General features: G+C 50.7%; 1 protein-coding gene across 1 annotated transcript in view; it reads left to right on the top strand.

Annotated features, from left to right (window-relative positions):
• The window catches only part of LOC111142499 (myosin VB), a 186,025-nt gene that overhangs the window by 57,236 nt on the left and 103,645 nt on the right, over nt 1-25,144 (top strand). The window contains exons 8-12 of the mRNA XM_022495717.1: nt 4,845-5,110; nt 15,363-15,444; nt 15,951-16,091; nt 23,774-23,896; nt 25,042-25,125. Of these exons, the coding sequence (XP_022351425.1) occupies nt 4,845-5,110; nt 15,363-15,444; nt 15,951-16,091; nt 23,774-23,896; nt 25,042-25,125 (696 nt within the window). The remainder of the gene's footprint in view (nt 1-4,844; nt 5,111-15,362; nt 15,445-15,950; nt 16,092-23,773; nt 23,897-25,041; nt 25,126-25,144) is intronic.

Genomic DNA, 25,144 nt, shown 5'->3' with positions numbered 1-25,144 from the left:
ACACCTTTATGAAAGTATGGCAAATTGTGAATGATTCCATTAATGCCCCCAGTGACTACTTTCCCGGTGCCCAGTGTAGCATCAGATATGTGCCAGGTACACAATGTCTAAATGGTTAGATGTGGGAGATGGTGGAGATGTGTGGTCCCATAGTCAGTGGCTAGGGTGTGCTCTCTGCTGTGTGTGTCCGGCTAGGTCCCCACTGGTGTTCCCACCTTGAGTGAGTCTGCGGTTGCTGACTAGACACCTCTCTTGTGCCCCTTAGTGGCTGCGTCCTGGGGAGGTCCAAAGGAGGATTCTTGTTGCCAACGACTTAGAATTTAGAAACCCGGACTCTGGGAAAAGACACAAGACAGTACTGTAGAATATGAACGTGGGCCTGTGTCAATGCCACTCACAACTGATGCTTTTTCAATTGAACAAATATTTATTAACCTCCCGCTGTTTGCCTACAGTTAGGGCTTATCAGAAGTTGAAACCAGTCGTGCCTTTAGAGAGAGGACCCTTGCCCCATATATTGTTCCTGAAAAAGAAGTGGTCTTGGGGGCAGAGGGTCTCCTGGGCCCATCAAGGCATCCTCAACATGGAATCTGTTACCTGAGGAGAGCTTTGAGGCTCACGTGCCTGGGCCCAGTGCGGAAGGAGGGAATGCTGGAGCTTGAGCAGTGTGGGAGACCACAGACGATGCTGGGTGTGTGTGTTGGGTGGGCAGGGAGATTGGCAGTGACGGTATTAAGAGAGAGCCCACGTTGTGCGAGGAGATCCTGGACCCTAGCAGGATGGGGAGTGGGCCTCCATGCAGGCCACATGCCCCCCACCCCACCCGCCGACTCTGAGGCCTTCGGGCCGGGGAAGTATTGCTCCCATGTCTTTCTCCTTGTGAGGAAGGCATATTAAGGGTGCCTAACCCCCATGCATACTCCAGTAAATGCCTCTTGCTTCCTTAGGCAGCCATGTATGTCCTGGTGTCAGGGACAGGTGAGATTAAGGACGTGTGCTTTGAGAAACTCCTGGTTTGGGTCAGTGAGATACAGGAAAGGTGACATATTCCCTGGTTTTCCAATTCACCCAACACCCTGCCCCCCCCATTGTGGATTCTTACAACACCTGTGCCTGTTCTCCATGGTGTTGCGCTTGGTTGTAATTTTCCATTTTCCATGGGGGGGGGCAGTTATTGCACGTCTCTCCCCTCATGAAACATCACAATCTACGAAGGCAGCTACTGTTGGTGAATTATTGTAACCCCAGCAGCTGGGACGGTCGGTGCCCAGCCCCTTGTAGGTGCCTGATGAGTGGATTTTTGCTCAGTGCTGGTTTCCCCCACTAAACTCTAGGGTGTGTCTGGTGTAGGAGGCCATGTCCGGTCTGGCAGGGTGACCTTCCAACCCTGACACACACTGGCACCCACCAGTGTTTCTGTAAAGACTTTATGAAGGTGAATACCAAGACACAAATTGGAGAAGACTGGACAGAGGGCATGGGTAGTGCTTTAGGGAGAAGACGGAGGAAGCTGACAGGTAGAGGTTTTGTTACTAAATGGGGCAGCAGGCCCTGTCTCTCAATAACAGGAAGTCAGGGTTTTTTTTGTTTTTTGTTTTTTTAAAGATTTTATATATCTGAGAGAGAGTACACAAGTGAGCATGGGTGGGAGGGAGGGGCAGGGGGAAAGGGAAAGGCAGACTCCTTGCAAGCAGGGAGCTTGATGCGGGGCCCCATCCACCCAGACACCCCAGGAAGTCAGGGCTTTGAGCACAGGAACTTGGCTTAGGCTAGCCTCATGTTGTTCTCCGATTAGAGACTGTGCAGAGAACTCGTTGTGAGTCAGGACAACAAGGGTTAAATCCTGGTTCTGCTGCTTCCTGATAGCTAACCTCTCTAAGTCTGCTTCCTCATCTGTGGAGTGGGGGCTGATATGACCTACCTTAGCCCGGGGCTCCCGTCACTCTTGACTCATCCCCAACAATTTGTTGGAGGCAGAGTGGACCTTGTGGACATCCCTGTTACTTCACATGGTGGGGAAAAACTAAGGCCCAGAAAGACCTTAATGACTGTTAATAGTCATGTCGGGCCCCAGCCAGTGCCGTTTGCCCCGAACTACTGCTATTCTGGAGCTGGGCCACCCTCCCCGGCCAGGGTCCCCCAGCAGGTGCCAAGCCCAGAGCTGGGCACACAGTGTGCGCAAGAAGTCTTCCTGAAGCGGTTGCTGGTGAAAGTCTCTCTCGGATGGGTTTTGGTTTATTCCTCTGGTGCAGAGGGTGGGCCTCCTGCTGGAAAGGCTGTCTGTCTAGACGCAGTATGCCTTCTGCTCTGTAGTTTTGATTTTTAATTAAAGCATTAAGCTGTGTTTGCGACTGCCAGAGTTACCTTGGAGAGGCAACAGAATGCAATTACTTGGGCACCAGAGGCAATTTGTTTCTTGAGTTTGGCAATATGGGCCCACAAAACCTAATCTACCTATGATGCTGGCCATTTTTAATGGATTTAGCATCATTTAATTAAGCCTAATGTAATTACGTGATGTTCAGTCAGTCGCAGTTAGCACCTTTCATCAACAGTCAGAAGGGGTAACAGAGGGACAAGCCCCATGCCACCACAGCAGCTGGGAGCCCGTCCTGAGGTGAGCATCAAACAGTGCCAGGACATGGGCTTCTGTCTCCACTGCGTTCCCCGGGGGAGGTGCTAGGTGGGGGGGCAGGGCTCCAGGGGGCAGGCCTCGAGTCGTCCTGTCGGCTGCTGGGAGGCCATCTGCAGGTCAGGGAATCCAGTGGTAACGCTATGCAGAGCAGTTAAGAACGCCTTGGAAGTAGGTCAGATTGAAAAGTTGGACTCTCACCACCTCCGAACCTGTTGCCTGCCAGGCAGTCCCAGGCATTTAACAACACTGCAGGTGGCTTTCTTGGGAGGGGGTTACAGCAGGGGGAGGTGGGCAGGTGCAGGCTGCCACCAAGAGAAATGCTGTCCATCAGGACAAGGAGCCATGGCAGCCCCGCCTGCTGTGTGAAAAGATGGAGGGCCTCGTCCTCCCCACCCAGTCCAAGCTGACTCTCGTTCCCAGCTGGATCAGGAGCTCTGGGCCACAGTCAGGGCTACCTCCCCACCCCCCCCATCCTCTTCACCTGAAAAATAAGAGGGATTAGGTTAGAATGATGATTCCCAAGGAATTTTCCTGGGAACCTTAGCCCTAGGCAATTTCTTAAGAAGCTAGGGGTTCTTTGGTCAATTAAGTTCAGGAAATGCTGCATAAAATATGTCTCCTGGGGCTCTCAGGGTCCGTTAATACACCATTTCAGCTGTGTCTAACCTGGTGGCATCCCTGGGCCCCTGTTGTTAGGTAAAGCCCATTAAAGTGCTTTGTAGCTGTTGCTCCAGCTCCACAGACCGCATTTGGAAGAACACTGGCCTTACTGGGAGGTTCTTTCCTACTCTGACTTTCTATTATTTTGTAATTGTGTTTGCTTTGGGTAGATGGATTTTAAATATCTGTAGAAGGAAAAAAAAAAAAGCTGGCCTGGGGAAATGGTGTTAAGGAGGAAATGGTACAGTTATCTGCGCTAATTTTCATTGAACGCTCAAACTCTCATTTAGATCCTCCACAGCAGCCTCATCAGAAAATGAGTCCCACAAGCAAAGGCAATTTAGGGCCATTATAGAAGGTGGCAACATCGTGTTCTGAAGGATTCCCTTTCTTCTTGAGACTTAATAAGCAATCTGGCAAGCTCGTGGTTTGGTTATCTGCTTTCCGGGTGGGGGGGAGGGCATTTAGATGAGAGAGCAAAGAACAGGGGGGTTTTGTGGGGTGCCCTGAGTGCAGAGCAAGGAGTATGTGACTTACACATGGGGATGAAGTGAAGACAAGACCTGCAGGGGACGTGCTTACTGGGGACTGCAAGGCCAGGTGGTATGATGGGTACTTTGGGTAAATGAGCGTCGAGATTGGAGGCAGCTGGGTATGCTGGGTGGAAGGTGCTGCTTATCTCTCTAGAGAAGGGTTTTCAGGAGGAGGAATTCCTAGTTTTCTCTCCAGCTCTAAAAGGGTGGTATTACCAGTTGCAATGTTCCAAGCGGCTCTTCTCCGGTCACAGTTTGTTCTCCGTTCTTGCTGTTTGTCCTCGCTTTCCACATCGATGGGCTTCTATCCCCAGGCAGCAAGGGCTCTAAGAGTAGAACACCAAGTGTGTGTTACTTACTATCCCTGAGGCTAAGGTGCGGGAAAGTCTGCTCAGAGCACTGCAGTGTCAGTGTGGGGAAGGATGTCCCGTTGGCTCAGCTCTGTGCTCGTTCCAAAACATGCAGCTGTCCGACCGGGTGCAGCTGGTCAAGGGTAATGCTTGCCCATGAGGACGTCTTTCCAGGCTGTGGGCTCAGCCCTGCATGCGGGACTCTGCAGATGGAAACCGTACATTTACTATGATTCTGCATCTGCTGCTTTGTATGGTTCCTGCTGCCTTCTGGCTCCTTATTCCTAATGGATTTATCCATCCCTAAGCTATCAGTTCTCATTCTGCTCCCTTCACTCAAGGAATTCTCTCCAGCCTGTGACTTGGCAGCTGGCTGGCCGTGGAGGAGGGCAGAGGAAAAGTTGAGAAAGCTTTTGTTTTGCAAAGCCCTCATCCTTCAGTGTAACGATCAGCTGCACCAACACGCTTGGGGGCCTGCTTGTCCCTCCGCTTAGTGGTGTGGGAGTTCGCGAGCCTGCTGGTGCTGCGGCAAGGGGTGGCGAGGAGCGTTGTGGGTCTACGGTGCTGGGGGAGGGGCTCATTTTGGCTCGGGGTGGTGGCGGGCAGGGTACGGTGGCAGGCTTGCTCTCTGCTCCCTCCTGAAGCCCTCCTCCATGTCTCTTCCAGCCCCAGGACGCACACCTGAATGACTTCTGCCGGCTGCTGGGGGTGGAGCACAGCCAGATGGTGCACTGGCTCTGCCACCGCAAGCTGGTCACCACCTCTGAGACCTACGTGAAGACCATGTCCCCACAGCAGGTGGCCAACGCGCGCAGCGCCCTGGCCAAGCACATCTACGCTCAGCTCTTCGGCTGGATCGTGGAGCACGTCAACAAGGCGCTGCACACCGCTCTCAAGCAGCACTCCTTCATCGGCGTCCTGGACATCTACGGGTAGGCCCACGCCCGGCCTCCTCTCCCTCCACCTGATGGCTGTGTCGTCCTTTTTTAAAACAAAACATTTAAAGGGAGAGCAAAAAAGAACGCGAGTGGGGGTAGGGAGAGGGAGAAGCAGGGTCCCCGCAGAGCAGGGAGCCCGATGTGGGGCTCCATCCCAGGACCCTAGGATCATGACCTGAGCCGAAGGCAGACACTTAACCGACTGAGCCAGCCAGGTGCCCCGATTGTGTCTTCCTGCTAGCATCTCAGAGTTGGCAGGGGACCTTGCTTCCCAATGCTCATCCAGGGAGTGTGACACATGGCAGCATTTTCTGGTTGTCACAGCGACTGGGGTCTCTACTGGCACCTAGTGGCCTGAGTTTGGGGATGCTAGGTGTCCGACAATATGGAAGACTGTTCCAAGGAAGAGTGGCCCCTTTCAGTACCCCAGTAGCTCCTGCGTGGAGAAACCCTGTACACATCTGTCTTCACAACTGGGAAACAGGCCTGGCGAGCGAAGGGTCTTGCCCGGAACTGGACCGGAAGCTGCTCTGAACGCAACTTCAGGCTTTGTGTCTCAGCTGTTTTATTCAAATCTACCATCTGACCTCATTCACTGTGTTCCCCATCAAGATGGTTATTATAATACCACGATTTTGCCCGGCACTGTGAGACTCATGTGCGGTCATTCTTGAGGCTTCTCTTCCTTTCAGAATTCTAGCCTAACGGCAAGGACTGTTATTTATAACGGCATCTTCTGCAGGGAGAGGCAACATGGCTCAGCGGAAAATCTCCCTGACTCGGCGTCAGAAGACAGGGGTGGTGACTCACGGCTGGCCCCAGCTCGCTCCACACCTCACAGCCTCCTTCTGGTCTTTTGTTTCCCTAGCTGGAAGGAAAGCATTGAGCCACAGTCTCTCTGAGGTCCTTCCCAGATCCTTCTAGAGTTCTTTGAAGTTCTGCGTCCTGATCTTCAACCTCCTTTGCACATCTTTTATGATCAATGTCTTGCCTTCTTTAAGCTAATAATAGATTGAATTCTCCTGGGTGTTTATATCACAGAAGGTTATGGCTTCTGTCTTAAAATAGAAGTTCAGACCCGTGGAAGTACAGAGTTGTAAGAACAGGGCTGCTCTGGTGGAAACAACTGCTTAGTGGGCTGATGGGCTTATGTTGAGACTAGAGCAAAGGGAACCTCCTAGAAGTGGCCACGTCCCCATGCAAAGATTGGCTGTCCTCGTTAGAGCTCTGCTGCTCTTGTTCACGGTTGGATTTCTGATCGAACCTTGTTGCAGGGTATGGAGCACATGAAAGGGAGAGACTTGATTTCTGGCATCACAAAGACCTCGTGCTGAGGAACTAATGCACATACATGAGCCACATAATACAAGAGACAACCAAAGAAATTCTAGCAGAGTCCATTTGAAGGTTTGGACACTCAGTGTGGGATGAGTGTCAAGGCAGGAGAGGGCATGCTCGTTGGCACCGTCAGGGAAAGCTTTATGTGGAAGGTGGTGTTTGAACTGGATCTTTTAAAGGGAGGGAGTAAAATACGGGAGGTGGGGGCAGCAGCTTTGGGACCCGGGACCACTGTCATGATGTTGGGAAAAAGCGAAGCGTGGCAGGGAAGCCTACTAGCTGGTGAGACGACAGTGGGGCATCTCCGAGAGCAGGAAGAAGACGGATGCATCCTCTCCAGGCTGTTTGGGATTTTATCTGAGTGGCTGGGTCCAGACCATTTCTCCTGGCCACTGAGTGCCTGCTTTGGGCTCAGCCCCTCCCATTTCTCTGTGGAGAGCATGGAGCATTTCTTACGCTGGGAACCTTCCTCCTTGCTGTCAGTAATTCCGTTATTCTCTTCACCATGAGTATTTTCAGGAAATTGGGTTCCCCTGAAAGTCTGACCTTTCATCCTCCCTTCTGAAGTAAGACCCAGAGAAACCCAGGCCACGGCATTTGACCGGATTCCCTGACTTTACCTGGGCAAGAATCTAATTTACTGGGTTTTTGATAAGGGAAGACGAACAGGTAGGCTCAGTGTTGTGAATAGCATGGGAAAACATCATGACTTCAAATAAGGAATTGTTGAACACTACATCAAAAACTAATGATGGACACTATATGTTGGCTAACTGAACATTAAAACAAAACATCGTGACTTTTGTGCTACCGCTACTCACCACTGTCATGGTCCCCTGCTGTCTTCGTGGCACCACGGCCTTCCCTCCCTCCCCGGCATCTGCAGTGAGAGGCTTTGCTCCTTGTTGGCCTGTCACGCTGCTGGGTCTGGAGATGCCGCTGGGCTCGGGCAAGCTGGATTTTGTGCTTCTATTTGCTGTTGACCTTTTTCATCATTGAGTCTGTTCTTCTCAAGTCCTGTGACTGCCCAGAGGGGAGAAATTGATTTCAGGGAAGGCTTGTCTGTGGTTTGAGGAGATGGAGCCTGTGATGAGGTGGGGGTCCCGAGAACTCGGTCTCCTGACCCATGCGTTCCCCTCTCCTCTTGGAGTGGCTTCCTCGGAGTTCCACGGTAGGGCCACGGGCCAGGTACTTGAGAAGTTTCCTACCCTTCGTGCTTCCTTCAGACATGCTGTGCTGTCTTGTTTTCTTTTTAAAATCCTTGTTCTTAGGAGCTCATTTCGTTTTCCACACTGTGCTGCAAAGTAGGCCTGTTGGCACAGCAAGACACCCTCCCCTCGCAGAGGTCCAATGCCGGACACATGCTCCGTGGAGTGGCGCGTTCGTGCCCTCGAGGCAGAGCCGGGGTGGGCTCCGAGTTAGCGAGCTGGCTGGCTGTCTGGGCCATCTGTTGCCAAGAAAGCACTTAGACACTTTCCCTGAATGCCCGTAAGCATGCTCCTCAGCAGTGCGAGTCTGCCGAGAAATTGCTGTTAAGAATTTGCGCTGGCCGAGGCTCTCTTCTCTGGCCAGAAGGCATGTAATGAACTCTTAGGAGGTTAGAACCAAAAACTTCAGCACCAGCAAGGAGATCACTTGGACTCGTGGTACTGTGTCTGCTCCGTCCGGTCGGAGACATCATTTCTTCGTCTGGAAGAAAATGACAGTGATGGATGGGAGTCTGGGCTGACCTTGAATGGAGCTGTTTACTGTCCTATCCCTTTTGCAATCCTGGTATCTGTCTCCTTTTCGATGGACTTTCAGGTATCTTACAGAAAGCCGCTGGATCTTTTTTTAATGTGGCCATCCCTCCGTTATCTGGGTCGGACATCACACCTGACACTCTTCCACCTGTTGTCTTCTCCAACCAACACCCCCCCACCCAACTGCCAAACTGATTCCTGTCTTTATGCTTCGTTGATAATGTAACTAGGGGAAGTGATTCTAAGGACAATTCATTCTCCATGACTTCAGAAAAGTCCAGCATGATTTTTTTTATTTTTTGAGTTTTCTATCCAAATCCCTGACCACCAAACACTGGAGAGGGAGAGAGCATTTCTCCATGGTCTCATTGTGTCTCAGCCCTAGGCGGGGGAGATGTGGTGCACGTAGAAGATGCCCTTGGGATGACCTAAAGTCTTTGATTGTCTTCTTTCTTGACATCTGTGAGCAAAAACGGTGGCATGTGGAAGCTAGAAAGAATGCGAAGGATGGTGGGGATGTGCTTCTGAATATATTAAGCCCCATTCGTTAGGAAGAAAGGAATAAGGAATTATCTCCCTCTTAATCAGATTAGAAATGTGAGAAGCTAGCCAATGAGAGTGGGATTGCCACCCCCTCCCCGACAGGGAGACACTAATTAGTAATTAGTGGGGTAACTGTCCCCAGATGAACTCTAGCCCCTGTTCAGGGAGTTACTGGCTCACCAGTCAAGCTCTTTCTGGAAACAATGGAAGAGAGTTCTGTAGGGTGGGTGAGCCGCTCCAGAATTTTCCATAAATGTTTAAAATGTTACTACAGAATCCACTGCCAGAGTGAATACTCTCTTTGTAGATAAGAAAACAGTGCACTGACCAGCATCATACATAGGCACCCCACCGCTAACATGATGTTCTGACGGATGGTCCGGACGGTAGGAAAGGCTGTGAACCCCGGCATAAATGGCACAACGGTGGGGAGCCGCTGCTTAGAGGCCAGGTCCCCAGGTTCCCCAGACTCCCGGTGTCCTGGCAAGAGGGATGGTTTCCCTCCAGCTTGCTTCTCTGCCTCAGCTCCGAAAAGTGCAAAGCAAGCAATACCCGTGCAGCAGTTTAGCCAACCTGAGCCCAGCTCGTCCCTTCAGCGAGGGTCCGTGACGTGGCTGCCTGCCTGCGGGCGTTTCGTACCAGGCAGTGGGTGGAAACGAATAGGACAGAGCCAGGCAGCTTGTGGCCGGGCTTTCCTTTTCATGTTACATTAACTGGTGCCTGCCTTTCCAGGCTCGAGGAATTGTAACTGTAATCCTTCATTCCTCTCCCCTCCTCACGGCAAAAAGGAATGGATGGCTTCAATTTTCAATTTGGGAAAAAGGCAGTTAGTTATTTGTCTTTGATTTGAGCCTTCGACATGCCAGGGTGGCAGGGGCTTTGGCTGCGGCCAGCCCGTTCTTTTTTTTTTTTTTTAAGATTTTATTTATTTATTTGACAGAGATCACAAGTAGGCAGAGAGGCAGGCAGAGAGGAAGGGGAAGCAGGCTTCCCGCTGAGCAGAGAGCCCGATGTGGGGCTCGATCCCAGGACCCTGAGATCATGACCTGAGCCAAAGGCAGAGGCTTAACCCACTGAGCTACCCATGCATCCGGGGCTGGCCCGTTCTTGACAAGGACAGTTGGACTAGGAGACCTGTGGAGGGAGGAGGAGAGTTAATGCATCATGCAGAGGGACAATGGAAGAGAGGGTGCAGGGGTGGGGGGGCGGGTGGAGAGGAGCAGGCAGGACCCAGGAGGAAAGAAGTGGGTTTGCTGGGATTTTCTTTTTTTTTTTAATTGTATTATATTTCTTTTCAGTGTTCCAAAAGTCATTGTTTATGCTTGCTGGGATTTTCTATCCTCAGCTCTCACATTATTTTCTGTTTCTTGTGATATTTCCTGACTTTAAACTAGCACCCATCTCTACTCAGTGCTTTTTAATAATATGGGTTTTTTAAAATAATTTTTTAAAACTGTAGCTGGAAAAGCATCTAACATAACACTTAGCATCTTAACCTTTTTTTTTTTTTTTAACATTTTATTTGTTTGAGAGAGAGAATGTGCGTGGGAGCAGGAGCAGGGCAAGGGGCCGAGGGAGAGGGAGAAACAGACTTCCCGCTGAGCAGGGAGCCTGACTCGGGGCTCCACCCCAAAGACCCTGAGATCATGACCTGAGCCAAAGGCAGACGCTTAACCGGCTGAGCCACCCAGGTGCACCCCCCTCCCCAGCCCCTGCCATCTTCAGCATTTTTAAATGTACGGTTCAGTGGTGGTAGGTATACTCACATTGTTACACAACAGAACTCTGGAGCACTTTCATGGGGGAAGACTAAAACTTTATACCCATTGAGCAGCTCCCATTTTTCCCTGGAAACCACCACTCTACACTGTTTCTGTGACTTAGGACTACGTTGGATGCCTATGTAAGGGGAATCGTACAACATTTATCTTTTTGTGACTGGCTTCTGTGAGTTAGCTCAGTGTCCTCAAGACTCCCCCGTGTTGCAGCTGGTGACAGAATTTCCTTTCTTAAAGCTGAGTAATGCTCTAGTGTGTGTACACACCACCTTTTGTTTACCCATTCTTCTGCTGATGGATGTTCAGGCTTCTTTTAGCCATGGGTTATTGTGAACAATGCTACAGGGAACAAGGGTGTGCAAATATCTCTTCTAATTCTTTTCAACATATGCCCAGAAGTGGGATTGCTGGATCATATGACAATTCTATTTTTAATTTTTTGAGGAACCTACAGATTGTTTTCCATAGTGACCGCACCATTTTGCATTCCTGTCAGTAGCACACAAGGGTTTTGGTTTCTCCACATCCTTGACGACACTTGTTATTTTGAGGTTTTTGGTCGTAGCTCTCCTGATAGGTATGAAGTAATCTCTCCTTATGGTTTTGATTTGCATTTCTCTAATATTTAGTGATGTTGATCATATTTCATATATTGTCTTTGGAAAAATGTTCAAGGCCTTCACCTATTTTTGAGTTATTTGGTTTTTGTTGTTGAGTTGTAAGAGCTCTTTGTATATTCTGGTTATTAACTCCTTATCAGAAATATGATTTGCAAATACTTCCTACTGTACATAGGTTGCCTTTAATGATCTATTTAAAGTAAACTTCTTAGGTCCAAAGTTTGCCTTCATTTTAACGGATGTCTTATTTTCTTGGAGTTGGTCTTACAGTTCCAATTTAGTTATTCAGAGAAGACTACCTAGCTCCTCTTTGACCAGTATGAAAAGGGTTCATGGTGAATAGAGGGGGAAAAGCCAGTGGCCTTTTCCTTCAAGCCTATAAACAGTGGACCAGACGTGGGCAGCTCAGGAAATCCCTGGGCATGTCATCCTCAGGGTAAACATGCATGGCTGGCCCCAGTATTGTCAGATCTAACAGATCCCTGAAGCCATTGGGTTTGCCTTGGAATCTTTGAGTCTCCCAGGAGAACCTTGTAATTCAGATTGCTCTAAAGTCCATCTCAACCTTCCAGAATTTCTCTTACACAGCTCTTGGGCTTGTGCCTAGAGGCAAACACGCATTCATACTCTTAAGGTTCAGATAAAGTCACAGTTCTCTCTGAACTGCCATCACCCTTCTGAGTTCACCCACCATTCAAGTTCTATAAATGCATCTAATCTCTTGGAAGGCTGCGTATACTAGATTCCTGTGGTCTTCCTGAGAGCTCTTTCGCAGACCTTGCAATTCTTGAGGCAGTTGACTGATGGGCTAGGAGAGGGTTTCCATACAGTGGGCATTTTTCTGTCCCGCACTGAGGTTCCTGGCACATAGAGGAGCAGGGAATTGGAGCACACTGCGAAGTAAGTGGACTTGGGACTTAGGTCTTCCAGAAGAATAACTGTTCTTGGCCTTGGGATGTGAGCAGTGCCTAGTACTGTACCTTCCCTGAAGGCCAAATCCTGTGTGGGGACATCTAGGCCCAGAGAAGCACAGGAACAGAGTTCAAGTCCTGGTGTTCTAGGGTACAGCCAGCATCCCATGATGGTTGAGTAAAGAGATCGGAGGAGTTGGCATCGTGAACAGACCACAGGGTGCCCTTTTGAGGTTTCCTGGGCTTCAGGAGGGAAAGAGACCTTGATGGGACTTGTCTAACTTTTAATAACCATTCCCTGACAGCCCCCTCTCTATATCCAACCTACAATGCATATTTTTTTCCTTTAACCTTTGGTAGAAGGCTAGAGCGAGATCTTGGTAAAAAGAAAGGAGACTGAGATAAGAAGTTGGGTCCCTTTGAGCCACGTTCCAGGGGAAGAAGTCTTCCCCAGCCTTGAAAGTCCTGCCTGGCCTCTGCTCTGAAGCAAGAGGATTGTGGAGGTTAGTAATGAACTCAGAGGGCTTGGTTGACGTCCTTTCATTGTGGTTTCACTTTCCAGCAGACACTACCTTATTTTTAGAGACCTCTGTGGCCCTTACCACACCCTGAAATTGGAGCAGAACCAGAAGGAAATTCTGTCCTCTTCTACGTTTCAGGAAGAGGAGGCTAGTGAAGGTAGGGGTGATGGTTGTACCACCGTGAATTCAGACCTTGGGTCTCAGCATCAAGTCTTATTCTGCATTCTGACCTTCCTCCCACCTAAGGATTCTGGTCTATCTATTCTCAACATTGATTATACAGGAGAAATCCAATTCCCTCTAGGATATAAATTTCTTTGTGACAGTTTAATGCTGTGAACTATAAATTGATCCATTGTGTTTATTTTAAAAAATCATCTCTTGATGGGAAAAATTGCTACAGATAGACTCCTATTGTAGAGAAGTTGCCCTGTCTCTCTGGCTGAGGCTTTCTGAGGTCAGTTCTCTTAGACGTTTTCCAAGCTACCCAGACCCTGCATTCATCTCTGGCCCTACAGCGGGCATTACAGTAATTACACTAGATGGCAGAGGAACTGTTACCAGATCATATCTTAAAAATAGGGGAATTATGAGCTAACTTTAGGCCATCTCAAATTAATGAGAATGTTCTTGGTGGAGTGCTACCAACATAAACCTTTAACAAATGACAAGTGGGAGATACTTAAATCCTTTATCTGTGGAGCTCAGTTAGCCCTGCATGTACACCCGATCACTATTTTCTGGCCATTTGCTAGGGCGGCTCCTTTATCTTCCGTGTAGGTTTTATTAATTAAGTTTCCTCTGGGGGGGTTGACGGTGTTAGCAGCCTGTCTTGGGGTACGGTTGTGGCGGGGGAGGAAATGAGGTTCTAAGTGACAGAACTCCATGTCTAGGGCCATCCCCTGGACTGAGGATGGACTGCCCCAGGGCAGCAGGAGAACTGGAAGGCATAGTACCCCCCGCCCCCCGCCCACGGCCGGGAGCACAGCTCCCATCCTTGGTCTTCTTTGATTAACTTACAATTATTTCTCCTATGTGGGCATGACCGAAGGCTGTATTTTAATATGGTTGTCTCCAAACAGTTGACTCCTTTGATCTCAAAAGGACTTTCAACTTCTCCATGTTTTATATTTTGGGTGGGGAAGGTGGATGCGAGAAGCCTGATGTTTTCTGAGCCCCGACGTGGCCCTGTTGGCTGTCTGATGCATTTATTCTCTATTGGGTGCTGCCTCTCCAATATCACCAGCCTACAGCCCTGACATTTCTATTTGGGAGTGGTAATTAGGGAGTACAGTCTATTGGGGAAGACTGGCATAATTTTATATAAGATTAAGAAATTTTCATTGTGTATACTGAAGAATGAGGGGGTAACAGTGTAAGGTTATGGGAAGGCTGAAGCCTGTGCATCCACCCCCACCCCCATGTCCCTTGTTGATACTCCCACTCCTCTTCTGCGAAGTATCCTTGTCCACTGCCTTTCCCCAGTCTTTCCCTCCTTTTCTTAGTGAAGCTTTTCTTAAACTAAGAATGGGGCCTCAGAAATCACTGCCTGGGTTCACACACTGGCTCTTCTGCATACGGACTCTGATTTGGACCAGATGATTTCATCTCCCCGTGCCTTTGTTTCTTCCACTTGTAGCATGGAATTGTTGTGGGCATGAAGTGAGGAGGAGCTCCTGAAGCATTGGGGGCTGAGCGCTCATTCAGCCAGTGGTGTGAATGAGAAAATGACTCCTCTTCCTCCTACATTTCTGTCCCGCCACTGCCTAAGCCCGATGACGCTACCCAGTGTGCAAGATGGCCCCACTCATTTGTAGCTAATGCTGCTGATTATGCTAGATCATTCTGGCCTGGCAAGCTTTACCACGTCCGTTTGATTGTGGGGGGTGAATCTCTCCTCTGTGCCCCGTTGGTCACTTGAAGCCCTCTCATTTATCCCTCCCTTAGTGTCTTTTGATCCTTTATCATTACTCGGTCACTACTGGCTTAAGTCACGCCCCGATTGGTCTTCTGGGATCATTACTGCAGTAATAATTGCCTTACTGACTTCCTGCCTCTGGTCTTGCACAGCTTCCCCCAAATCAGCTGTTCTCCACCCTCCTGCCAGTTTCTAAGCTGCACATCTGATTGTCTTCGAATCGTGTGTAAACTCGAACTTCATGGAAATGAATTAAAAAAAACCAAAAAACTTTAACCACTATTAGGACAACCAGACAGTTGGATGCATGGGAGGCTGGAGTGGTTGTGGGGTGATAACATGAGTTGGTTCCACCTTTCTGGAAGTTAATTTCCTTCTACCTTTTAAGAAACCATATTCTTTTCTCTCTCTCTCTCTCTCTCTCTCTCTCTCTCTGTTAAATAAATCAATAAATAAAATCTTTTTTAAAAATTAAAAAAAAGAAACCATATTCCGACATGGTGATTCTGCTAAGATGGTTGCATCCTACAGAAAGAACCATGAAAGATGCATATACAACATTTGCCCCAGCATTGATAGCAGCTAAAAATCAGGAAAAGAAACAAAACGTTCTCTAATAGGGGATTGGTTAAATTGCGATTCATTTGCGTTGGGTGGGGGACACTGCTAGTCCATGAGGGGTTGTTGTGTGAATAGGAAAAAGGCACCCCCTCTGGGTGGAAAGCCCCCCTCTTGGGCTTGTGAAGGACTTCCGTGCTGGAGTTGAGGATGGAGCTGGATGGGGGGAGAGAGGAGATGAGAGTAGCCTTATTGGAAGTCCCAGTGATTCCTTTGGTAAGACGAATGCCCCTTTGTCCTCCCTTTCCATTCTGCAGGTTTGAGACATTTGAGGTCAACAGCTTTGAGCAGTTCTGTATCAACTATGCAAACGAGAAGTTGCAGCAGCAGTTTAACTCGGTAGGCTGGGCTCCTGGACCCAGGGCGTCGGGTGGGGGTACCTCTCGCCCTGGGAGCAGCAGCCTGGGGCACTTCTCTTCCATCCAGGACCGGTGGGCTCTAGCTCTGCCCCAGCCTTCTCTTAGTGTCTTGGGGGGTGCCCCAGCTTTGGAAAGGCATTCCCTGTTGCTCAGGAGGAATGGGGCAACTGGGTTGAGAAGGTAAATGATCCTCCCCTTGGTTTTGACTCCCCCACCTCCTGATTCTGGGCTTCTGAGGTATTTGCTGGATTGCAAGCCAGTTGATTACTAGAATATTCTACAGAAGGGTTCATGTGGGAATGGGGATCACCTAACTGATCTCCTTTTCTGCAGTCACGACTGTGACTTAGTGCTCAAACCTTTTCTGATGGGTATACATCCATGCCCCCTTCTCTGGGACTCCAAGCTCACGTGGTTGAAGCTCAGGGGAGATGAACATTGGGATGTGCCTGCAGCTCACTAACCTTGACCTTTCACCTACCCTAGCATGTATTCAAACTAGAGCAAGAAGAATATATGAAGGAGCAGATCCCTTGGACCTTGATTGACTTTTATGATAACCAACCTTGTATTGACCTCATAGAAGCCAAGCTGGGCATCTTGGACCTGCTGGATGAAGAATGTAAGGTAAGACTGATGACATGCTCATTGTGTTAGTTTGATGCTGGGGGTGGGGGGTGCCAGAGCCCACTCTGTGCTGCAGGGAGTGCATGAGGTCTCAGAGCGGGGATTTCATGGGCACTTAGCCCACCTGTAGGGTGGTGAGAGAAGACTTGATGTCCATCCTACACGCTAGAAGCTAACTGTGTAGGTGAATGTGTACCTTTCTTGGCAGAGACTGGATGGTATGGTTTGGCACTATAGAATGGTGGTATGGATTTGGTGCCCCCGATATCCTAGGCGCTGAGAGAAAGACCCTCACATCTAGACAGGCATCCTCTGAGAGTGAAGGCCAAGAGCCCAGGGGCATGTTTGTCAGGCCAGATGCATTATGAGTGATGGAGCTGCAAGCTTGGTGGCAGGTGAGGTCCATAGGTCCCCCATCCAGCTTTTTGTGGCTTCTACCTGGTAGGACAGCGATGTCGTGAGTGGCCAGCAAGGGAAAAGGCAGGCAGCCTTGAAAATGTGGTTTGGGAGGATCTGGGTTTTATTTTATTTTATTTTTAAGATATGTACGTATGTGTGTGTATGTATTGTATATATGGGAGCTTGAGTGGGGGCATAGGGGCACAGGGGGAAGCAGGCTCCCTACTAAGCAGGGAGCTCAATGCAGGGCTTGATCCTAGGGTCCTGAGACCACGACCTGAGCCAAAGGCAGACATTTAACCAACTGAGCCACTCAGGCGCACCAAGAATCTGGGTCTTATTGATCACCTAACTGCTTTGGCCTTTGGTTTCCTGCTCTGTGGATTAGAAGGTTTGGATCTGATGATCTTCAGAATTTCACCCAGTTGGATGGTCGCTGATAAGAGGGTAACATTCCTTGAGCAGTGGAAACTCTCATCCAAATGTGTAAAAACACACAATTCTTGGGATAGCAAGGAAAATACTTGGTTTCCTTTACTCCCTGGCCTCCCACATCTTGCCTGTGAAGGATTGGGCATGGCTGGATGGTTTAGAGGAGGAAGATATCTCCCTTCCAGGAGGGTGCTCCCAGTGTCATTGTCTTTGACAATGAAAAGGAAAGGTTGATGGAACAGTGGAAGATGGAGGGAGATATGCTAAAGTCCACAGCTTACACATCTTCACTCCCAATGGTTTGCAGCATTTCTTCTGAGCTGTGGGCTTTGCCCCACGTCAGCTCCAGGCAGGGCTGATTCCTCAGTGTGTAAGGTGTGTGCCTGGGCCTGCTCAGCTTGGGAGGTAGCGGTGAAGCTGATAGGACACTTTTTCCTGCATGGAGCGCCACTGGCTTAATGACCAAAGTCATGGCCCCAACTCTTAAGTGTTGTTCCTCCCCTTCCCAGCCCTTTGTTCACCATTCACTCACTTGGATTCAGCGTCCACTGCCAATAGCTACCTTCAAGCTCAGCGGGACCCTCCGCCCCTCCTCCAGTGTGGTGTGTGCTCCTGTTCGTAACCTTCTCCTCCTGCCCCACGCCCCAACCCCGAAGGCACCACCGTGTCCTTGTGTCCACCCCGGGCCCTGGCTCCAGGATTCCAGCTCTTCAGGGCCCTCCCAGGGTGAAGGTTAAGACCCATTGGCTCTGAGGAGGCCCTTGAAGTGGGTGGTTTACCTTGCGTGGCTCTACCCAGCAATTCGTAGACGCACAGCTCTGACGTAAAGTCCTGAGGCATGGTCTCTCCTTTGCTGGGTACACACACCTAGAAAAACGCCTAAGGCTTCAGGATGACGGATTCTCTGGATCAAGCAGCTGCCTAATTGATTTCCAGTGATTTATCTGCGGTTAGCAATCAAAGACCAATCAAGGTGGGTTTGCTCTGGCTTATGGTTTGAGGATCTGAAAGGTGCCACTACCCAAGGGAACAGGTCCCAGGAATGTCAAGTCAAGGTGGTAGGAACACAGGTGCAGAGACCTTAGACCTGTGTCTAAGGTCTAAGGTCTAAGGCCCAAGACCTCTTGGCTGGGAGCCAAGCCAGCAAGGGGAAACTGGAGTCCTATGGGCTTGGTGAGCCGGTGATTCCCAGGGTGGTGGGAGATCCTTAGTAAAAACGCAGAGTGGTCGCTGGGAGGCCCAGGCTGCAAGCCGTGTTCAACAGCCCAGACCATTATACTTTGCAGCCTTGCATATTCCCAGTGCTATCTCCCTACCGAGTGCAAACTACCTGCGGCCTCCCTGCGGAATCTGTTTTACTTTGAGAAGCTAATGGAAACTCTCTTGGTGGATGATCTCTGCCTTCATGTTCTGTGGAGCCTTCTGACTGGGTCAGATTCATAAAAATTAGGTGATTTCAGCTGAAGACTGCATCTGCCTGAATTCTGCCTCTGCCATCCGTCAGACACCCCGAATGTGTCATGCGCCTGCGTCTGTCAGGTCTCAGGAGAGGAGGAAGTGTTCTCCGTACTGGCCAGCAGGGATGGAGAGGGACAGGACTGTGCTCTGAGGGCGTGGGGGTGGGGCCCAGGACGGCTGTGGGCAAGGCCCAGTGCCCCCTGGGCCCAGAGCAGGCTAAAAGAGGCCTGGACCACAGCCCAAGGGCCACAGAGCAACACCCGAGCAGAATCAAGGGAAGGGGACTGCGATGGCGATGCAGAAAGAGGGCCATTCTGTTAAGTCTCCTTGCTTCCCTGTGCCTGGGGCTCCTCGGAGGGGCAGGTCTGAGGAGAACCCGGATTTCCGGTCGGTCCAGCTGGTGTTGAGAGGGGTGTCACTCCTGCCAGCGGGACTTGGTGAGACTCTGTGGTGGCTGAGGACACGGTGGGGAGGAGCAGGGCGGGCAAAACAAACGCCTCATTAAGGAGGAGTACAAAGCCCCAGTGTGGAAAGCTTCCCCCCTCTCCTTCCTCCTGAGGTAAGTGCTTCAGTGCAGCCTGACGTAGCTGCTCGGAGCAGGCAGAGGGTGAACCGACAGGTGGTGCCTTTGTCAGAACTCACGGCTTTGTGTGTCTTGACAGGGTGTGTTTTGCTGTAGGGAGAGCCCAACTCCACAAAACGGGGGCCGGGGGCCTGGTGCACCCTGTGGCAGCACCGCTGGCTGTGAGCCTGAGCGGGGGAGGGAGTCCCGCTGGAGCTGGCGACACGGCGTCCCTCAGGGACCGTCCTGTGGAACAGCGGAGCTGCCTCAGACCATGTCCCTTCCCTCCTCTGCCGCTCAGACACACGCCACAGGACGAGGAAGAATGGGATTGCACCGTGACCCCCATGTGACAGGACACAAAGCCACATTAAGGATTAGACTCCTGCTCTAAAAGTGGCCACTGGGAAATCGCTTTTCCTGGAAAAGACACACAGTGGCAGGCAGAGCCAGTGGGCTGGCATTTAAATTAGAAATGGGGGGGGGGGGGGGTGCGGGGTGACCATGGATTTAAAGGAGCAGCACAGGGGTGGCTCCCCCCAGAGCCCGCGATGGGTGCCTGCAGCCACAGGGGTGTTCACGGAGTGACTAAAGTCCCCCAGGGCTCCTTCAGGGGGAAGAGCCTTCTTGCGATCCTGGATCTGTGGTCTGCCCCAGGCCGCTCCATCAGGAACCGGGGGGGAGGACGCGGGGGTCTGCTTGCAGCTGGTGTTTCTTTCCAGGCTGCTGTTAAAACTCTCCTGTGCCCACTGCTCTCTAAGGCTGCTGTGGGGCATGACATAGGCCATATTCGGAGCGGCATTCCCTGCCCTCCCTCTTCTGGGGGAGCACCCAGTTGGGGCTGATGGGATAGGACAGGTCAATCAAAGCGTGTTTCCTTTAAATGACACGTTTGCATCAGCAGAATTTTTCTGAAAGTGATGCTTTGATCCCTGGAAGCAGTGCTTGTGAGTAACACCGCAGAGGCACTCAGTCTGGGGAGAGTCTGGGGACTCGGGGCCAGTCCCGAGGCCAGAAGCAGGCTCTGCCCTGGGGAGTGGGGTTCTTGCATTTTCGGGGCCTGGCCTAAAGAGCTGGAGAAGGGCAGATCTTCTGTAACTCCCTGTTGAGCAGCGGAGGGACGGCATCCCGAAGGCCCCCTTCTTCCTCACCTGGGTCCAGCCTGCTCTCAGGAGAGCTCGCTCAGTGTTAAGCTCAAGGGTTCGTGCTTTGTTGCCCCCAAGGTCTCCTTGTCCTGCATGTTTGTGAACAGGTCAAAACCCGAGAGGGAGGGAGGTGAAGGGGCCTTCCCACCTCTGCTCGTTCACCTGCCCAGTGAAGCCCTTGTTCCTGCCACCGAGTCCCTGCCCTTCACACAGCACCTCAAGGGGTCAGGCCAGGGCCGCAGTCATCACCACGGTGACAGGGTGGGAACGTTCAGAAGGAGGTGACTGTGGGGAGAAGCAGCCCCAAAGGGCTGTTGACGAAGAGAAGTCAGAAGTGAGGTGGCCTTCTGGGTCAAAGGAGTGTCACATTGAGAGAACTTGAAGTGGTCCGACCTGTCTGGACCCCGTGGTGGTGGCAGGTGAAACTGGAAAGTGAGAACCATCAGAATGGGAGGCTCTGTCCAGAGAGGGCATTTGGACCGGACTCTGAAGGCTCTGGGGGTGCAGGGCTGGGAGGCAGGGACAGGTGTGATCGCTTCTTACGGATGTCGCCGGCCACTGGGGAAGCCGAGGTAGAGCGAGACAGGAGAGAGGGGAGCAGGGAGGCGTCCTGCTCTCCTTTATCCAGGCGGGGAAGACAAAAGACTTGCAGGGGGGCGCAGAGAGGGTCACAGGGCCCTGCCTCTGGCAGCAAGCCTGTGGGTTAGAGAATTTGGTCAGGGAGCTGTCCGGGCAGCAGCCTGGCTTCTGCGACTTCGTGGGGAGGATGAGGTGAGGCAGCAGAGGCGGCAAATTTGACACGCCCCTCCCCAGGCCATGGCTGCAGGAGGCCAGCCGGTGAGTACACAGGACCCTGGTGGGGAGAAGTGCTCCCTCCAACGGGAGGTGGGGGGGGGGCGGTGTGGATGCTCCGTTTCTGGGTCCTGCTTGGTTGGCTCCTCTGCTTCCCCATGAAGGTGAGAATGAGTCCTGTGCAGGAGGTGGCAGCCTGGGGGCTGGCAGAGAGGGCAGGAAGCAGGGGAATGGCCATCCTGCCAACAGGGAAGGTCAAAGACCATGGAAAGATGGGGGTCGTTGAGGCCAGCCCCCAGTTCTATCTGGGCACAGTGTCCTCATCTGCAGAGGTAGCATCTCTCAGTAAAACGTGATGGTAATTTTTTTTTTTTTTTTTTGGCACGGTACTTTTTTTTGAATGGTACTAAGTGCCCAGCAGGACTTGATGAAGGCAAGAGGAGTTGACCTGTGGACTCGGCCCAACCCAGTGTTTTGCTGAGCACAGAGAGGGGCATTTTGTGAAGATGGAAAAGTAAAATCCTGGAACAGGCACTGGGGATGGCAGCCAGGAGCAGAGGAGGGAGCCTGTCTCTGCCCTCAGCTGCCAGTGAGCACCCTAGCCCCTGGGCTTGAAATGCAGGCTGATGGGGGAGAAGGGCTAGGGGAGCCTAGGACTCACCCTCTTCTCTCTTCCTTATTTTTTAAAATTTTATAGTTTCAATAACAAAGAGTAAAATCATTAAATGCATTAATGCATTTTAAAAGCTTTTTTGAAATGTAATTAACATACCATAAAATTCACTCACTTAAAATACACAACCTCTGGTTGGCTGTCTAAGAGTTGTGCCCCAGTAGCAGAACCCACGGCTAGTCACTCTCCCCTCCCCCATAGTCACTTCCCCAACCCCCCACCACCCAGTCTCCCTCCACTGCCCAAGGCAGACTCTCATCTATTTAATGTCTTTAAAGATTGGTCTATTCTGGACATTTCCTGCATTCAAACCTATACTTTTTGATCTGACCAGTGGCCAACCCTGCAGGTCAGGGGGACTGGGTCTCTGAGGGACTGTCCTCATATAGATGAGGACAGAGCTAGGATCTAGGCTCTTCATGTTATTTTGAGAAGAGAGGAAGGCCACTTGCATGAAGCCACATGTAGTATTTTCTAAAGGATTTGATTCAGAGCCACTGATCCCACAACCCAGATTTTATCAAAACACAAGATTTGCTTTCTTTCTTCTGTGCTTGTTTTGAATCATTTTTGGAGATAAGTGCCTTCCGTCTAATCCCATCTTCGTGGCTGCTTTTGAATCTCTGTTGTCCGGCAGGAAAGCACAGTAGCGGGGAGCATTTGCTCGGGAGTCAACCTGGCCCAGTTTGAACCCCAGCTCTGCTGCTTCCCAGCTGTGTGACCTTGGGCAAGTTACCTAACCTCTCTGTGTCCATTTCTTCATCTGTAAAATTGTATAAACATAGTGCCTAGCTGATAGGAATCTTGTGAGGATTAAATGAGTCTATGCATCTAAAATGTGTGGAAAACATTTACACATAGAAAACAGTACACCCAGGAGTGGGTGTGCACAGTGGCCTCCAGGGATGACAGTGGCAGATGCACCTCCCCCTATCATCCTGGACAATTGAATGGTGGCTACAGTGACTCTGTGGTATATTTTCAACAAAACAAGATATTGTTTCACTTTTTTTTTTTTTTAAGATTTTGTTTATTTCAGAGAGAGAGAGACACAGCGAGAGAGAGAACACAAGCAGGGAGAATGGGAGAGGGAAAAGCAGGCTTCCTGACGAGCAGGGAGCCCAATATGGGGCTCTATCCCAGGACCCTGGGATCATGACCAGAGCTGAAGGCAGACACTTAACGACTGTGAGCCCCACAGGCACCCCGATGCTGCTTCAATGCTGAAGCCAGCCTGGAAGATACTGAAAGGGGCTGCCCCAGAATGCTTACTGTCATGAAACTTCTAAATTTAAACTTGGGACACCTGGGTGGCTCAGTTGGTTGGGCATCTGCCTTTGGCTCGGATCATGATCTCAGGATCCTGGGATCGAGTCCCACAATCAGGCTCCTTGCTTGGCGGGGAGCCTGCTTCCCCCTCCGCCTGCTGCTTCTCCGGCTTGGGCTTTCTCTCTGACAAATAAATAAATCTTTAAAAAATATCTAAACTTGAGGAGAAAGTGTTGCATAGCTCATTTCCTAGGTCTTAATACCCTGTGTGTGTGCCTGGAACCCAATTCCAAGTGCTTTGAGGGGCAGGTGAAAAACAATAAGGCATCCTCCTTGAGCCCAACAAGCTTACAGTTTGTAGCGACAAAGCGATGCACAAAACCCAGGGATGGACTGCATTAGTGTATGTGTAAGAACATCGTGAGGCATTCCCAGGTGAGATCAAGAGTAGCCAGGGAAGGCTTCAGAGAGGAGGGCAGGCTTGAGCTGAGCCCAGACAGTGGTGGTTCGATGAGCCAGAGAGGGTGGGCTTTCCTGCTGCAGGCACTGGGCCGCGTAAGCGGGAGCGTGGCACTAGGGGTGGGCATGGCACAGTCATGACGCTGAGGCCGCTGGCCCAGCTAGGGGAAGCCTCATCTTCAGAACTGTTCTGACACTGCTCCTGCCCCCTCGGGCTCCAAACTGATGCTCCCCCATCAGCATCTGTCGACCAGAAGATTCTTTGAGGCTAAGCGTACTCCTGGGGACACCGCTGGAACCAACCCACCTGGCGTGTTGAGAGAAGGCCATGCGGGATCCAAAGCGTTCGTGGCCAGAACTTGTTTTCCTTGTCCAGCTGGGGTCCAGCCCCTGTGAGATCGACTTACTGGTGGACTCCATCTCCCTCTGCCACGGTTCTCTGCTTGCTTCTTCCTCTTCACAGAGCACTCTGTCCTCTTACATGTTTCTGCAGGTCCCCAAAGGAACTGACCAGAACTGGGCCCAGAAGCTCTACGACCGGCACTCTGGCAGCCAGCACTTCCAGAAACCCCGCATGTCCAACACGGCCTTCATTGTCGTCCACTTTGCTGACAAGGTGAGTCTCTTCGTGGGCTTGGGTATGCTGTGAGCCCCATCCTACAGGGACTCAAGGCTAAGAGAATGTGGTATCTTTTGAATTCAAGTGGCCTGAGAGTCTCTTAGGGTCTTTGTCTACCCTCTCTTTCCTTCCCCAGCCCCCTCTGTAATACATCAAACTGTCACTACATTGGCAGAGCCTGAGGTGTTTGGGGGGATGGGCTGCAGCTCCCCAGCCATTTGGCTGACAAACATTTATTGAGCGTCTCTCTCCTGGGAGGACAGGAGCCCATAAAACAGTTGTGAGTGTACCCCAGAGGGAGAAGGAAGGCGTGAGAACAGAATGGCGCTCTTCTTTGGGTAGCTCCTTTCCCACACCTGGTGTACACAGAATTTTCCTACATGGATTTCTGTTCTGCTTGCCCTAGCCCTTGCTTTCCAAATAGTAATCTGCACTTAAGTCACTGGGGTCGCCCTAAAATGCAGACTCCAGGAGCACCTGGGCGGCTCAGCCAGTTAAGCATCCGACTCACGGTTTTGGCTCAGGTCATGATCTCAGGGCTGTGAGATCGAGCCCCACGTCGGACTCTGTGCTCAGCGAGGACTCTGAGATTTTCTATCTGCCTCCCCCTCTGCACACACACTTGCATGTGTGCACTCTCTCAAATTAAAATCTTCAAAGACAAAATGCAGATTCTAATTTGATAGCCCTTTCAACATCCAAAGGAGGCCTTAGGTCCTCTTATGGGAATTCCTTTTTTAAAACAATGTTTTTCCACAAAATGAATACTCAACTTCCTCTGTATAAATCCTGATCACATCTTGGGTTTGCGTTTTATTTTATTTTTTATCTTTTTTAAAGAATTTATTTATTTGACAGAGAGAGATCACAAGTAGGCAGAGAGGCAGGCAGAGAGAGAGAAGGAAGCAGGCCCCCTGCCGAGCAGAGAGCCCGATACGGGACTCGATCCCAGAACCCTGAGATCATGACCTGAGCCACCCAGGTGCCCCGGGTTTGCGTTTTAAATGGGAACAACTGTGGGTTTACCAGCTACTCACCACTCGTCAGAAAACACGGATGGGTGAGATGAAATGTCTCAGGTTATCAAGTAGCTGTGGGCTGAAACACTTGACCCCTGTTTCTATTTCCTTCTGTGGCCCCAGGTGGAGTACCTCTCAGATGGTTTTCTGGAGAAAAACAGAGACACGGTGTATGAAGAGCAGATCAACATCCTGAAGGCCAGCAAGGTAAAGGGGACCAGAGGAG

The sequence above is a fragment of the Enhydra lutris genome, unplaced genomic scaffold, assembly GCF_002288905.1.
Source record: "Enhydra lutris kenyoni isolate GAN:26980312 unplaced genomic scaffold, ASM228890v2 scaffoldscaffold8, whole genome shotgun sequence".
In the NCBI taxonomy this organism is placed as follows: domain Eukaryota; kingdom Metazoa; phylum Chordata; class Mammalia; order Carnivora; family Mustelidae; genus Enhydra; species Enhydra lutris.
This window is presented reverse-complemented; position numbering and strand designations above follow the sequence as displayed.